Source organism: Phyllopteryx taeniolatus, chromosome 13 (assembly GCF_024500385.1).
Source record: "Phyllopteryx taeniolatus isolate TA_2022b chromosome 13, UOR_Ptae_1.2, whole genome shotgun sequence".
In the NCBI taxonomy this organism is placed as follows: Eukaryota; Metazoa; Chordata; class Actinopteri; order Syngnathiformes; family Syngnathidae; genus Phyllopteryx; species Phyllopteryx taeniolatus.
In genome coordinates this window covers 12,521,125-12,538,120 of record NC_084514.1, presented here as the reverse complement: position 1 = coordinate 12,538,120, position 16,996 = coordinate 12,521,125, and the positions used below count along the sequence as shown (strand labels likewise).

The window sequence follows — 16,996 nt, the reverse complement described above, 5'->3', positions numbered from 1 at the left end:
ACACACACACACACTGTCCGCGCTATTGAAAAGTGAAAGGGCACTGGTAGGGCAGCTCCGTGTCCGAACAACGACTCACAGACACACTGGCGAGGCACGATTGTACCTCACAGACAAGAGCAATCTTTGTTGAATTCTAACCGAAAAGAGACTCATATCATCCACGGTTCCTGCTCTTTGTTGTCACGATGCACCGATCTTTGCCGTGTTTCTAGGTCAACTGAAGGGAATAAAACATATTTGGAAGGCTGGAGTTATCTTGCACTTTGCTAGTTCGACTTAAATCAGAATCAGAATCATCTTTATTTTGCCAAGTATGTCCAAAAAACACACAAAGAATTGGTCTCCGGTAGTTAGAGCCGCTCTGGTACGACAACAGTCAGTCAATTGACAGAGAATACTTTTGAGACATAAAGACATTGAGAAAAACAACAAAAGGTTGCTAGTAATCTGGTAATGCCGGTACATTGATTTTTATTTTTTTGTGACAATTGTGCAAAAGATGCATAGTCCTCTAGCAATTAGAGCAGTTTGAATGACTAACATAGCAATGACCATTGTGCAAAGGGCGCCGAGACTTCAAGGAATGTATGCGGTTTAAAGTGACTAGTAGTGCGGTAATCTGGGACAATGCCGATTGTGCAAATGTTGCAGATACTCCTCAGTCAGTCAGTGTGCAAGTGGTGCAGATGCTACTCTGGCATGAGTGGCCAGTATCGGTCAACAACAACAACAACAGATATGCACAAATAGTGCAGCGTGGCTAGACTACCACAGTGAGTAATGTATAATTGGCCCGACAGAAATGTGACAACAAACTCAAGACAAAGAATTGGCGGCATATTGCAATGGAATTGTAAGTTAGCTGCCATTAAGAAGTTGATGGCAGGAGGGAAGAAGTTGTTGGAATGTCTGCTGGTTTTAGTTTGCATTGTTCGGTAGCGCCTACCTGAGGGAAGTAGCTAGAAGAGCTGGTGACCGGGATGTGGAGGGTCCAAGAGGATTTTGCACGCTCTTGTCTTAGTTCTGGCAGCGTGCAAGTCCTCAAGGGTGGGTAGGGGGGTACCGACAATCTTTTCAGCAGTTTTGATTGTCTGTTGCCAGTCGGAGTTTGTCCTTTTTTGGAGCAGCACCAAACCAGACTGTGATGGAAGAACACAGGACTGATTCGATGACCGCTGTGCAGAACTGCCTCAACCGCTCCTGTGGCAGGCCGTGCTTCATCCTCTGCTGGGCCTTTTTGAGGACGGAGTTGATGCTGATCGCCCTCTTCAGGTCCTGAGGGACTGTAATTCCCAGGAACTTGAAGGTCTCGACGGTTGACACAAGGCAGTTGGAGAGGGTGAGGGGCAGCTGTGGCGAAGGATGCCTCCTGAAGTCCACGATCGTCTCTACAGTCTTGAGCGTGTTCAGTTCCAGGTTGTGTCGGCCGAACCACAGCTCCAGTCGCTCCGCTTCCTGTTACTATGCAGACTCGTCACCGTCCTTAATGAGGCCGATGACAGTGGTGTCATCTGCAAACTTCAGGAGTTTGACAGCCAGGTGCGTTGAGATGCAGTTGTTTGTGTAGAGAGAGAAGAGTAGTGGAGAGAGGACACATCTTTGGGGTGCCCCAGTGCTGATGCTGCGTGTGGATGAGGTGGCCTCACCTAGTGTGTCCTGCCCGTCAGAAAGCTGTAAATCCACTGGCAGATGGCAGGCGAGACGCTGAGCTGGAGAAGCTTGGAGGAAAGGAGTTCAGGGATGATGGTGTTGAACGCAGAGCTGAAGTCCACGACCAGGATCCTCGCGTAGGCCCCCGCGCTGTCGAGGTGTTCTAGGATGAAGTGCAGACCCGTGTTGACTGCATCATCCGCAGACCTGTTTGCTCGGTAGGCAAACGGCAGTTGGAAGTTTTCTCCTTTTAATCTTTGGTTTAGTGAGGCTTTTATACACAAAACCTGATCACTTTTTGCTATCATTTTGTTGTTTGATTTATTTTCTTTTAATGGGTAGGTTTATGCGTGAAATGCCAAACAAAGACAAATAGTTTGCTCTGAGAATTTTTGAGAATGTGAAAATGCCAAATGCCTGAACACTGTATTTTGCATGCCAGGACAGTAGTCAGCGATGTCAATTTCTAAAGAAAGACTTTACCCATAGGACACACACCTTATCTTGCCAGGTCTAATCTGAAATTGTTTTGAATGCTCTATGTCATGTACCGGTATGTATGAGGTTTATAATGATCGATATGTGAATCTGTTTGACGCTGTAGTGGTGCAGTAACTGCAGTACAGTATGTATGCACACTATGGTGGAGAGGCTGTATAAGAACAAAGGATACAACAGTATCCACCATTGTTGTTTTGGCTGTAACATACTATGATCAAAACTGGAAACTTAACATACCATACATGTGACTGTCCCCACTTCACACACTTGATATGGAACCCTTCACCCTGGTAGCCATTTCAAGATGTTTTTGTATACAGAATCCAAAACTACCCAAATGACACGTTTGTTAAATTAAGCTAACCTAGTCCCTGAATTGGCAAAACGGGTTTGGTCTTCTTGTGCTATATTGTCATGAATTGCCTTAGGACCTGTTTTGAACGGTCTCTCTCGTCTTTCTTTCAGATCATGCCCCCTAGATAGCAGTCTGGTCCTCTTCATTACCCCCCCTGGTCCCTTCCTAAATATTTGGGCTCTGAGTCCACCACTGCCACGTGTGTTACCGAAGCCACCATGCCCCCAAGGAAGAGGACAAGGGCGGGCCTGGGGTTCCTGTGCTGCTTCGGCAGCAGTGAACCCCCAGAGATCAACCTAAAGGACAGTGTGCCCTTGCAGCTACTGGAATTCAGTGCCCCCATGCCACCCGCCGAAGAGCTGCATGCTCGGTTCTCAGAGCTGGTGGTAAGTGTCTAGCTACATATTTCAGTACTTTAACATGATGATGATCACCCTTAATGGTTTTGGAGTGGATGTAACACAGATTTCCAAGAAGTACTGGATGTCGCGTTAGTAAGTAAAATATCTGATTCCTTGATGTAACAAGTGAGCTATAATTAGGACATTATCTGCATTTTGTTTGTTTTTCAATGTTGAGCAGCATGTTGCTCATTATCCTTTTCAAACTGGCTCGGGAAGTAAAAATAATCAAGTCTCAAGGGTTGGATGAAGCTACATCACATTACCCCATTGCACAAATCCAGAAGCTCATCCTCTCTGCTATATACCACCCAGCCAGCATCGCCAACATCCCATCCTGAGTCCATATGAAGTTTTTGGATGTACGACGACTCGCCAGCATTAATGGGTGTGCTAAGGGATCAGGACATAGCTGAATGTGTTGAAGTCTGCTGTTGATGCAAACTGGTTTGGGGGAAAGAAGGCTTTACTCTTTCTTTCTTTGAGTCACTGTTCTACCTACTTTCATCTTAGCGCTTCATTTATTTTCCCACTTCCACTATCCCCGTTTCCAGATGTTTTCAGCATCCTGGCAACGGGAGTGCTTCTGGCACTCTGAAGTCTTTGTCTTAGAATGCTAAACTTAATCACCAACAGGATATATTACTGCAGCTGTCCAGATCAATTCAGGACAAGCTGAGGAGAGAGAAATTCCTTTTACATTTACAAACTAATTCAAAATAACTGATTCTTCCAAACAGTGATTCTCCGTGGAAGTGTCTGCCTTGCTGCATTTTTAGATGTTCAGGTTATTCCTTTGTCATACGTCTGTTCATCCATCCACCCATTTTGTGAGCCGCTTCTCCTCACGCGGGTCGCGGGCGTGCCGGAGCCCATCCCAGCTATCATCGGGCAGGAGGCGGGGTACACCCCGAACTGGTTGCCAGCCAATCGCAGGGCACATACAAACAACCAACCATTCGCACTCACATTCACACCTACGGGCAATTTCGAGCCGTCAATTCACCTAGCACGCATGTTTTTGGGATGTGAGAGGAAACCGGAGTGCCCGGAGAAAACCCACGCAGGCACGGGGAGAACATGCAAATTGCACACAGGCGGGGCTGCGGATTGAACCCCGGTCCTCAGAACTGCGAGGCAGACGCTCTAACCCGTCCACCACCGTGCCGCTCTATCTGTGCATCCAAACTCTAAATATTTGTGAATTTGTGACAGTATTGCTGGGATGTTCAGTCTCCCTTTCATATGGGAGCACGTTCTCAAGTCACAAGGACTGTGGGATCTGCTGCTTATTTTGGAGTACATTTCATATCTTCCGCTTCTGTTGATGAGCCGGACATACTGTAGATGCCTGAGAGGAAAAGCCATCAAAACAGCTGGATCCTTCCTTGATTTCAAAACCTCTTGCAACTTTTTGACCCTTGAGCAAAAGAAGGTTTGGCTTTGTCCCATCTCATTGGATCAAGTCTCTTCCACATATTGTGAATAGATTATTCTTGAGATGGTTGGATGGGTACTTTGTTTTTCACAAGCTCCGATGTTCATTGTTCGGGTCACGTCCCTGTTTTGCTTTTGAGAAACATCACAGCATTGGATGTAGCAGTTAAAGGTTCAGATTTTTTGGATGCGAGCGAGAGATGCGAGGGTGGAAAAGTTATGTTCCTGTTCGATGATCACTCACTGTGACAGCTTGATTCATGTTTGCTTTGACCGGATGACCAAAACGCAAAATGTTTCTCCCTGACAATGGTAATCTGGCCAAGTAATTGGCCTTCCCATCTGCTTTTTTTTTTTATCCAGCTGTCTCCAACATGCTGACACATTTGACTACTTGTCTAACAACCTGTACAGCCAGAATATAGATTGACTTGTCACATGCTTTTGACAATAATATTTGTGCTATGCAACATGGGGCGAAATTAAGACCCACAACGGCATGTTTCCTTGGCAACAGCAGAAGGGGATTATTGCTATAAAAGACTCTTGAGGAGGTGAATTGGAGCCTCTGGAGCGGGAGCGACAGATCTGGGCCAACTGTGGGAGTAAACCACCTCCACAGTTCTCGCATCTTCCACTGGGTCCAGGGACAGCACAATGCACGCTCAGCTGGAGCTGCCCTGTCAAAATCATAATCTATAAAGCACATTTTACTATCAGAATAAAATAGGAAGACATTGCATTGGGCGTGTTTTGCCTTTTTGTCCTGTTCGGCTGTTAGGTCCAGCAGCATGGAGGCTCTGTATCCCTTCGATGCCAGAACATATTCACTGTGTCACAGTGGAGATTTTAAACCGCCGCTGTGGTGTCTTAGTATTATAAAATTAAAATGACGTCCCACACCCAGGGCGGTCTGCCGGCCCCACCGAGGAGCCCTGGGGTCCTGGTGTGACCCCAATTCATATCTTCCCAGTGAAAAATCATCATCATCCTTCGTCCACACACAAATGGAGATATATCAAAGTCAGGACTCTGAACACGTATTAGTTCTCCAGATTGTTGAGCATTTTTCTGGCTCTCTAATAAATATTCCGAGTTCCATAACAAGCTCTCAAGCTAAATTCAAAATGCTACCTACACACTAGAATCATTTCAGACTGACTGACAGAATAATCCAAATCAGGAGGCACTTGAGCAATGTTCACTTTTCCACTCAACTCTTGAGATGGACTAGTAAAGAAACTGTAATGATGCAATGTATTCATTTTCTCGTCAATACAACCTCTACCGCACGCACGCACATTCATTCACAAACTCATGGCCAAGACTCAAGGACACTTCAACATGGGTCTTCAAATTATCTGTGCCCCTCATTCTCTTTCAACCATATTGAGTGAGGTTCGAGAGGTCTTGAACAATAACAGGCATATCAGCAATAATAATTCACCTCAAATATTATTGCTATTTTACTTACTGTTGGCATTTTGGTAAGCTAAAATGGTATTAGAATTTGCCGAAATGACAACCAAGTGTGAGGTTGTTAGGAACAGCTACGCTGGCATTAACAAGTTGCAGCTGATGGCAATGAAGACACGAGGTTTACTGTGGAAAGGTTGGCATAGAATTACATTGAGATGAGAGACCCTGCATGTAAAATACAGGCATGCAAATCACACCAGAGTAGCGGATGTTTAATTTGTGGACGTCCAGGGTGACAATGTACTTTGACGTGGAACTAAGCAGCAGCTTGATGAACCTCTCAAGTTCATCAAGGGGAGAAAAAAAAAGAAAATGTGAGCAGAAGAAAGAGGAAAATATAGACCAGACCAATATTTAACAAATATCCTCCATCACTTGTGTGGCCATATAGAATATAATTAGCCTTGAAACGTTCGTTTATCATCTGCTATGGCTTTACGGTGCATTGCACAGCGTCACTATTTTGCTGAATTCATGACAGTTCAATATTGGTTTTAGTCGTTTATATGGTGCGAGTAATGGTTTTCCTCCTTTTGAGCTCCTTTGAGTCTTGATTAATCCAGCATCATCCAAGTACTCCCAATCATGAAGCCAATGACCCCAAAGCTGAGCTAACCACGTCTCAGCCACGAGTCCCCATTTGCTCTCCGGACTTTGCCTCACTTTTTCAAATATTGTCCCAGTATTCACTATTATTCAGCACATTTGAGGAGCCCATTGGTCTTGTGAAACAGGAAATTGAATGATAAGGCCCGTCTGTCAGTCTGCCGCACTCGTGACCACCGTGACACCCGCTTTAATTTGTAATATTACTCGATAGGCTGTTGAAAATATGAAAGAAGTTCTCAATAGCCTAAGGTATTTATTTTCCCCTTTTGAGCAGCAGGTGTAACAATATTAGCTTTGGTTTATAATAATTCCCAACTGGAGTGTGTTGGCAGAGAAGGTTCAGCATAGCCAAGGTGCAAAGTTATTTGGTTTTGTTTGGAATTTAGACTCCGAGGGGACTGCAAGGGAAAAGGCCGTGCGATGCAGATCTGCTATGAGAGCATGTTGTGGCCCACTCGAAGAAAAGGTTGGAATGTTGCACAAAATCTTTTGGCTGTTGTGACCAAGTTCTTTCCACATCACCTCCGTTCTCTTAATTCAGATGAAGTCCAACACAACTTGTTTGTGTGCCCTCTACGGATAGCATTCTGTAATGGCAGTGTGGCGACAAAGCGATCGCTTTCGGCGACATTAAAATGTAGGGTCAAATTTGTCGTCTTTGTCCCTTTTTTCCCGGAGAAATCAATACACAGGAAAACTTGACAGCGAGGTGACATTTTGGTGTGTTAAAGGGACTCACAACTCACTGAAAAATAGGATTTGTGTTTTGAAGATGCATAAGCCCTTGCAGCTTGCCCTGCTGCTCCCCTTCTCTTTTCCTCCTCTTGCTACTCTGCGATTTAAACCACTCAGTCATTGAAGTGTTACGTAAAACCCTTAAGTAAACATAAACATCCCCTAAACTGTAGAATCCTGCATTCCATTGCATCCACCCTCCTCTCTTCCTTATCGGACGTTAAGACCTAGTGTCGGGCAGGGTGAAGGAGCTGAGAGATCAACTGTTGGGCTCGCCTCCCATATGGTTCACATCCAAGGGTCTTATTCTCATGGATTTCCCCAGAAGCTCCCAGTATCAGGTCTTCTAAATAGCTGCAGCTTGGACAGCAGGGCTTTGACCCGGCAAAGAGGCGACAGGCCAGAGACGAGCTGACTTCTCAGACTAGATTTCGTAGCCGGAGGACGTGGGGAGTGGATTGGCTTTCAATTAAAAGCCGTAAATATTAGGGGGAGGGGGAGGACCTGTGCTTTTACCCTTTATTGTGGAGGGTACAGACCCTGAGGGGACTAGCTCAGGGTTTGAGTCACAGTGAGTCAGTGAAATGATGCCATTGAGATGAAGAATGCTTGGACCTGTGATTCTAAAGCTCCTTTGTGGTTTCTGTCTGTATTACATGTCCTTCAAGTTCGCACCATTCCGCTTGTTCCTTTTCACGTTATTCAAAACTCACTATATTGAAAACTCACGGTATTGAAAACACCGCATAAGAGATGATGTCACTCTTTAACGTGTCAAGCTCGCAGTGTGCACCTCGCCCACCCGTCCGTCCAGCTCAATGGATTAAACAAAAATAATCAACCCTGGCACTGTTAGCCATCTTCACGCTGGCGGAGCTCGGGGGTCGCAGTACATCTGCTTGACGTCACGGTAGCAAAATTAGTTTCAAGCTTGAGCACAAAGCCCGAGTTCTGAAGCATCTCATCATAGCCTCTGTTTTTGTTTTATTCATCGCCTTCCTCTTTGTCCATAAAGGCATTTCTTGTTCTGTCTCCTGCTCCAGATTTAGCAATCTAGCCGCTTTTTCTCTCAAACAGACTCATTTCCTGGGCTCATGTGCATTTCGAAAGGAGCACGAGGCTCCTTGTACACGGCTGAAGAATTGAGTCGAGAAACGGGGTGAATGTAAATATCCTTCCGTGGTGGTCCGGAAACACCGGTTCCCAGTTTGACAGTGGAAAAATTGTTAACCCTGCCAATTCAATGCATCCATTGACCCACAGCTGTTGCTAAAGTAAATAATAGGTTGTGCTATCCGATTGGCATGATTTCTGTCTCATAACTGCTTGTGTGCATTTGTCAATAACATTGTGTTATGTATTATATTATAGGTTTCTACAATGGTTTAAAAATGAATGCCTCCCTTGTTGCAGGATGAGTTGGATTTGACTGATAAGAATAGAGAGGCCATGTTCGCTTTGCCGGATGAAAAGAAATGGCAGATCTATTGCAGTAAAAAGAAGGTAAGTTCAATGGTCTCGAATGTCTTGTCTCGTTGTTCAAGCGTAGTAGACTGGCTGCCTACTCCCACAATACCTCTCTGTCAGTGATGAATGTTATTGAAGGGCGGCTTTATCCAGGGCCAGTTTTAAATCAGCTCAGCCACACAGGCCCAAAACCAACTTCTCATTTCTGCTTTAGTCGCTCTATGACGTCCACAAGATTTACCCGTTTGAAACAAGCGTACATGGAAAAGATAAGGTACACAAGTATGTGTATAATCTCTGCTGTAATATTGTCAACATACCGGTTCGGTTTAGCCCTCTCTTTCACCCCCGTTCACTCGATATCCTCCAGCCTCACTTTGGGGTCAAATCTTCAGCAGGAAATGACATTGTATTGGCCCCTCATTCTCTCTGAATAGTCTTCAACCCTCCCATGTGCCTCTGATAATTTAGCCAAGGGTTTTGTGTCGTAAGTAGAATGACGGTTGAGCCCCCCTTTTGTCCAGCTAAAATTTGTAGGCGTAGCTGATCAGACGGCCTCTGACATTGTATCGGAAAAGCAGTAAGCGCGTGTTGTTATTGTAAAGATGAAACCAGGTCTCATGAAGGAGATTACGTGGAATGAATTTCATTAACTATTATGCAGGCATGCAATTTCTTTCCAAAGAGCTTGTTGATACATATAGTACATGTATTTATCATGAGTTTGTCTATTTCATTGTTATGGAAATACATGAGGCATTTTATTGGAGTAAGTTCGGGTGCTGGGGGGGAACAACATTTCTAATGTGGGCCATGAGCTGAAAAGGTTGGAAGTACCCTGGTTAAAAGAGATGAGAGGTTAGGGCAAGGATGCACGCAAAAGCCAATCATTTTAATATAACGTCAATCGGCAAGAGGTTTGTTTGCATATTCACTTGAAAACTCCCAAATTCAATAGCCCCTGCAGGAATTAAATTGTTCTGAGAAGCAGCGACACACATTTACGTAGTTAAGCATCCAAAACTAGATTCAAGGCATTGCTAAAACTTAGGTCTAACGTACCATACCATGAATCGGTTTTATCTTCTTGAGTTTGAAATCATTTCCTCTGTTAAGGCTGTGGGTAAAACACGATAACATGTGTGTCCTGGTCGGAAATCGAAGAGCCAAACTGGGGTTGCCCGCGTCGGAAAGCTAGAGGAAGAGCTAAACAAGTACTTCATTCGTTGATGGAGGCAATTTTGGATAATAGCTCACTTGTCAATGTGTGCTAATGCAACCAGGAGTCCTTGCATACTGTCCGCAAGGTCTCACAAATTTGAAGAGTCGTTCTCCATATTTATAGGTTGTTTAGCCAAGCACACGCCACAGTACAATTACAGCATGGCGGCGATTTGAACATCGAGACCACATAATGTTGCTCAGTCGTTCCTGTCTGCGACAAACACTAGTTCCCTTGTGTTCCTCTGCCTGGCGGCGGCGGCGGCGCTTGTTATGGGTGAAATAACACTTGGACAGTGAGACACTGACACAAACTAACTTTTATTCACCTGGAAAAACAAACGAATAGCTATTGTAGCTACCACTGAAGGAATGCCAGTTGTGCTTTGTTGTTGTCAAACAATATGTTCCAAATCCAGTGGTTTGTTTGTTATGATACAAAATAAATAAAGGCTTCTTTGTGGCTTCATGAAACCATTTAAGCCCTAACGTGTAGTTTGAATTCAACATCGTAAATCACAGGAGGTTGACTTTTCACAGCGTTTTCCCTTTTGTACAAATGCAAAATGAACTACTTTTAACTGTGTAACATGAACACACAATGACACAGTCTTGATTTAACAAAGATCAATGGTGTAAGGTGTAACCCTGAAAACACTTAGTGGCGGTTTATCCCCACTTCTTCAAGGCTTTGTTTGTTTATATATATATATATTCAACGCAGTTATAATGGGCGTCAATTATCTGTAGATTTTCCCTATCCCCCACGAATAACGGTGGTCCACTGTATGGTAAAGTAAGGATAAAAAGACAACAGACGTTTTTATTCCAACAAACATGAATCTTAGCCCTCTGCCAGGAAACTGTGTCCCTCCCTGCCTGATGGCTTCGTGTTAGCCCTGATCAATAAAATAGTTTACATAATTTGAATCACTAGAACCGCGATGTCAAAGATGATGACTAAAGAATAGTGACTTCTGGATTCCATTACTAATACAACCTGTTCCTTGTGAACAAACTTGTTCTTCTTCATCTGTGACCCTTTCTAGGGTCTTTGTACTAATTGTAGTTATCAGTTGTGTAAGGGAATCAGTGTAAATCTGGTTGCTGTGTACCATGACCGACCACAGTAGCGCATGCATCTCGTCGACGTCTTCAGGCTGCACACGGGCTCTCGGTGTCGGCACCTCTGATCTCCGCTACGACTGGTGGTGTTGATCTCTATCGGAGTGCATGTGTTCTTGTCTTTCTGTTTATGTAGTCATTGCGCTGATAGATAAAGATAAACGTGTGTGCTGTGCAACAGATTTGGCAGGCGGGTGCCACATTCCTCCTAGGAACCGAGGTTTATGTGAATGTTTCGTGTCGGTTCATGTGTGTGGAGCCACTATCAAGGAGCCTCTGCATATCGATTATTATTAATAATCCTTTAGGGCTTGGAGCAAAACAGCGTCTGCAGTTGTCATTATCAGTGCCGCTCTGTTACAGTCACATGACCTCATAATGTAAGAGCGTCATCTTTCTTTTGATAAATGAGGACTGTTTGTTAGGAAGGTGTTGTAGTGGCAGCTGGAGCGGAGAAAAGACAAAACATGTTATGCTGAAATAGGTGACAATATTTGAAACAAAGTGCTGTTGTAGTTGCCTGTATAGATGATCCAAAACGCAGAAGCTTTAGAACACAGTATTTTAAGATTGAAGGGCCACCCTAAACAATCAGGGAAAAAAAGTCGATGAGTTTTTAGAGTTCACATTCTAAGAAGATTTTGGACAACTATGTGCTTTTTAACTTCATGGCAAATGTTTGGGAAAGGCCCAGTCCTTTTCCGGCATCACTGTGGCTCAGGAAAGGTTGAATTAGTTAGATGGGGAAGAGACTTCTCTTCTCAGCACCTTTTATCAGGGATGTCATCGAGAGCAGAAATCTCCAAAGGTGATCGTAAGGCAGTCCCATCATCACGGACCTCGAGCCTCACAGAAATTCTCACAGACCCACTCAAAAATTGTCTCGACATTTTTTCCAGAGGAGTGGAAACTTTGGAACCGAAGCAGTGAAACCGCTCAAGACTTCCCGCCATCAGACTTTGATGAGAAAAGTTATCATCATAAAACCATTGTGTCATACAAATGTAAAAATAGATGTATTATTCACTACTTACTATTCATTTTCAAACCTAAAAACAAGAAGTTGCTAGTTCCCAAATGAGCGTCAGTGTTTAAAAACCTCCCAGTCTGCGTGCCTTTTTATTTTCCAGGAGAAATGGCTGCGTGACAAAGCAGCTGCGTCTTGTGCAAAGCTTTGCATCACCTGCCAAACTCAGATGAGTTCAGGAATAAATGGAAAATTCATGGCATGGAACCTTAAAAAGAGAAAACGGCACACATTTTCTAATCTAGAAATACTCACAGAACTGTACAATATGGAGCTGCGTTGTGCCTCCGTCCTATTATATTGCCATTTCTCAGCATTCAAAGTCTAATGTAGCGAAGTACATTTTAGAACCAAATGAACACAGAGCTCGAATGGCACTTCAAAGTCTTTCAACTCTGACCAGAAACGTGTGAGTTGTGTGAGTTGAGTCCGTCTCGACTGAGCACGTTTTCTCCCGGGACAGGGCCCGGACAATATGACTAGCAGCCATTTCTTAATGCAGCGGACCCCCGCGATTCGTGGGGGATAGGGACGGCCGAACCGCAAAAGCGAAAATACGCAGATATTTGCCTCCATTTTGCGTATCGCTTATCCTCACTCGGATCAAGGGTGTATTTGCGCCTGTCTCGGCTCAGTCTGGGTGAGAGCCAGGGTACGAACTGGTCCCCAGCCAATTGCTGGGCACATATAGACAAACATTTATTCATACTGACATTCACAGTTACGGGCAATTTGGAGTTGGCACCGCGGCACGGTGGGCGACTGGTTAGAGCGTCTGCCTCACAGTTCCGAGGACCGGGATTCTGCCTGTGTGGAGTTTGCGTGTTCTCCCCGTGCCAGCGTGGGTTTTCTCCGGGGTACTCCGATTTCCTCCCACATCCCAAAAACACGCAGGGTAGGTTAATTGAAGTCTCGAAATTGCCCCTAGGTGTGAATGGTTGTTTGTTTATATGTGCCCTTCGATTGGCTGGCGACCCGTTCAGGGTGTACCCCGCCTCCTGCCCGATGATAGCTGGGAAAGGCTCCGGCACTCCCGCGACCCCTGTGAGGATAAGCGGCTTAGAAACTGGGTGGATGGATGAATTTACCTACTATGCATGTTTTTGGAATGAGGGAGGAAATGGAAGTACCCCCCGGACAAAACCCACGCAGGCACGGGGGAGAAAATGCAAACGCTACACAAGGGTACCGGCCTATGCTGGGGTCCATTGTACAGTAAAGGCCTCTTTATACTACCGTGCTCACGCGGCCGACAACGCCCGCGTTGCATCACGTGACTGACGAATCGGCCCGCGCGGCCCCTCTGCAGACGGCAAGAATTGTTGCTGCGCGTAGAACGCCGCGGAGATCATCTCTCATGATTGGTCCGTTTTAGTCACATGCTGTGATGACGTACTCCATGCCCCTTGGTTCTATATACCAAGTACGCCACCGCCTTCTATCATCTGGTCCTTTTGTTCTAGCAGACACGGTTCCTTGTTACTGAAAAGAAAATGAAAAAAAGGCTACCGGAAATGGCAAAAAGCAATGCAGAGGAAATATCAGCCAATATCAGCCGTAGCCACGCCACCGACTTGGAGGTGAACTGCAGGACATTTTCAAAACTACGCGCGGGACAGCCGCAGTGACGTCAGCGCGGTCACCGCCCGCGCAAGTATGAAGAAGCCTTAAAAATAAGTATGGCTACATTATCATATGATCATCCATTTTAGTCACAATCAATGCCTCCTATTTATATATTTCTTTGTAATTGGAACAACCCCTGGATTCTGGCTGTTAATACATGGATATCATAAACTACCTGCAGTTTACCTCTTACTAATGCTATACAAAGTCAATCACAAAAATGCAGTCCGACATGGCTTGGACCAACTATAAAAAATAATGCTTTGAACATATTTGATCAATTACAGCACTTAGTCTGACTCATGGAACTGCATGAGTAAATTGCATTGTATTAAACGTGTTTTTTAAGACTTGTCAGGCAAGGGGCAGACCAAGGCCACTGGGTTGTTAATCTCCGCTTCAGGATCTGTCTGGCAAACGTCAGCAGTTTGAATGACTTCTATTGTATTTCATCATTTTTTTTTGTATATAGTGTTTTAGTTGTATTTAAATTGAGTTTAAAATCTGGTCAAGTGCAGTGAAGATAAAAAATAATGCCGGTTACAATGGCAGCGATGATCTCAAATCTAGCCACTCGAAGCTAATTGTCTAGATTGTGTGAGTGTAAATCACAAAGTAGTGAGTTTGGTGATTCTGTAGCCAACCATGGGGGTTTATTGAAGGCAATGAGGTTTTCGCTTCACTGACACCCACTTCATACTAGTCCAGGAATCAAGTTTGTCATACGTTCATAAATATTGAGGTCAGTGACATATAAAGAAAGAGTAGCTGTGTTGTGCACATGAGTTAGTGAAGAATAAGTCGCAGTGCAGCAATGCTCATTTAGGTACATGTAAAACACAGTCAATACAATGTCAATGCTGTTTATTCCGATTGAGGTTTTTATATGGTGCATCTTCATTTTTTTTTTTTTTTAGATGGTGCATTTTCATTCGGTTTGGGGTTCAATATAGATGTGCAGCTCTTTCTTTTTTATTTCAGACCCAGGGGGATCCATATCACCTGGTAAAGAAACAAAAAAGGAAATTATAATCATCATAACAACAATAATAACAACAACAACAATACAGATTTAAAACAAAAACATTTAAAAATAACAAGGGCGGGCCTTATTTTTCATGATTCAGGGTCATTAAAAAAAAAACAGTATCATTTATTGTACTTTTATTTTTTTCTCTTTGCTTTAAATGTTTATAAGCTGTTTTTTTCTTCTTTGTCTTTAAATGTGTTTAAGAATGTAAAGCACATTGAGTTACCAAATACATTCGTTTTGCTTTGTCATAGTTATTGTGACAAGTCTCGTATATATTCAAACTGATTATAGTATACATCTGTCTTAACCAAATTATTGGGCAGTTTGGCATTGTGGTTCCAACACATATTCGTCCCGAGTCCTAGGAGAAATATGATGAGTTGATTTATTTGACTTTTCCTTTCCTTTTTTAACAAGTGTAAATCAATGTTTGACAGTTTATGTGTCTCTGGCCAGGAGCAAGAGGACCCGAACAAGCTGGCTACAAGCTGGCCTGACTACTACATTGACCGAATCAACTCCATGGCTGCTGTAAGTCTTACTTCTTGTCACGGGAATTGCTTAATAAGTGATATTCCTGATAAATGTCAGCTGTCCTACTGCATCTTCAGTTTTCCTCCATGTATGGAGGAAAACACAACACAACACAGGAAAACACAACACAAAAACAAAGGAATAGTATATCCTCTTAGTCCCATGTAAGTATGGGACTAAGAGGATATACTATTCCTTTGTTTTTGTGTTGTTTTTTTGTCGTGCCCCTGACTACATGACCAAATTCCTTCTGTGTGACCCCAGCATTCTCCCACACTGTGATGCCAGTTATACATGCATCAGTCAGTGGGAATGGCTGTCTGAGACATGGAGGTACGCCAAGATGGAATTGCTCATTACTTCTCGCCGTGATTTTTTTTTTTTTTTATTTATTTTTTTTTTATTTATTTTTTTTAGGTTGCCAATAAAAACAACTAGTGAGCCATGCTCTCTGTATTATTTTAAGCACAACTGCTGCGATCGTTGTTGTCTCATTGGACATTAGGCCACTGACGAATTTGCACCATATCAGCTGGAGACCATGTGGGAAGGACTGACGATAAAAAAAAAAAAGTTTCAAAATCATAGAACACTTTGAGAGTCATTTTTAAGCTAGAATCTTATAGTTTTTCAAGATGCGAATCGTGATTTGGCTTCCCCCCCCCTCCGCTTTTATTTGCGAGCGCAAACAAGACAGGTGGCAATTTACTCAGGTTAACTCACTTCACTTTACAATAAGCGACACTTTGGCCAGGAGTGAACAATTAATCGACAAATAGGCTTCAAGTGGTTTAATGCCACTCCCAGTTAAAGTTAGTTAAACTAAACATCAAACAAAGATAATTATTATATGTTGTGTAATTACATAGCTCTGCATTATGAGAGTCCAGTTAGAGTAATGCTAACACAATGGCAATAGCCATTTACATGCTAAGGTTAGCAGCGATAGTAACGGTTTTCCTACCGTTTATGCAATGGATATTTGAACACAAACTGTACAGCAACACATTTAGATAGATAATATAACAATACTCACAGGCATCGTGTATATTCATAGTCCTCGATGAAAAATGACTAATATTACAGCACTTTCCAGAGTCACAGTAGTAGTAGTAGTAGTAAGAAGTGGTAGATTCTTCATTTGTGTCTGCATGACTGTATTATACTCTACTGCTGGTGACCAAGGCGGGCGCAGCACAATGAATTGGATGCAGCATGAAATCATGATGCACAAACTATTTATTTCTTTATATTCCACATACAGTAATTATATTATTACTGTTTTTATGAAGGACAATATTATAGAGTGCTATTTTTCCTGATTTGAAAAGCACAAACACAAAATGTTTATAGTTCTTTTGGGGTTGGGCTGGAACACATTTCATGGCATTTCCATTTATATCAATAGGCAAAGATGATTTGAGATGTGTCTTTTTGATCACGGAACAACTCAACCTCATATAGTCCCCTCCAGAAGTATTGGAACGGCAAGGCCAAGTCCCTTGTTTTTGTTGTATTCGGAAGACATTTGGATTTCAGATCACAAGATGGTTTTGGAACAAAGTTTTATGGACTGATGAGACCAGGATTAACCTCTACCAAAGTGATGGAAAGTCCAAAGTATGAAGAAATAAAGGGTCTGCTTATGATCCAAAACACACAACCTCATCTGTGAAGCATGGTGGAGATAATGTCATGGCTTTCTTTTATGCTGTAACTCAGCAGCAGAATGAATTCTGAAATCTTCAAAACTATTTTCCCTGGCAATTTACAGAAAAAAAATGATCTGAACT

The 16,996-nt window shown here is 43.3% G+C and overlaps 1 protein-coding gene across 6 annotated transcripts in view; it reads left to right on the top strand.

The window, feature by feature from the left end:
* The window catches only part of daam2 (dishevelled associated activator of morphogenesis 2), a 100,714-nt gene that overhangs the window by 40,973 nt on the left and 42,745 nt on the right, over positions 1-16,996 (top strand). For 5 of the 6 annotated variants that reach the window (XM_061794138.1, XM_061794133.1, XM_061794134.1 and 2 more), the window contains 3 exons: positions 2,620-2,895; positions 8,584-8,673; positions 15,126-15,200. In XM_061794138.1, coding sequence (XP_061650122.1) covers positions 2,728-2,895; positions 8,584-8,673; positions 15,126-15,200 — 333 coding nt within the window. In that variant the 5' untranslated portion in view covers positions 2,620-2,727. Of the gene's footprint in view, positions 1-1,100; positions 1,872-2,619; positions 2,896-8,583; positions 8,674-15,125; positions 15,201-16,996 lie in introns of those variants that run through there. The other variant, XM_061794135.1, reaches the window with a different exon arrangement.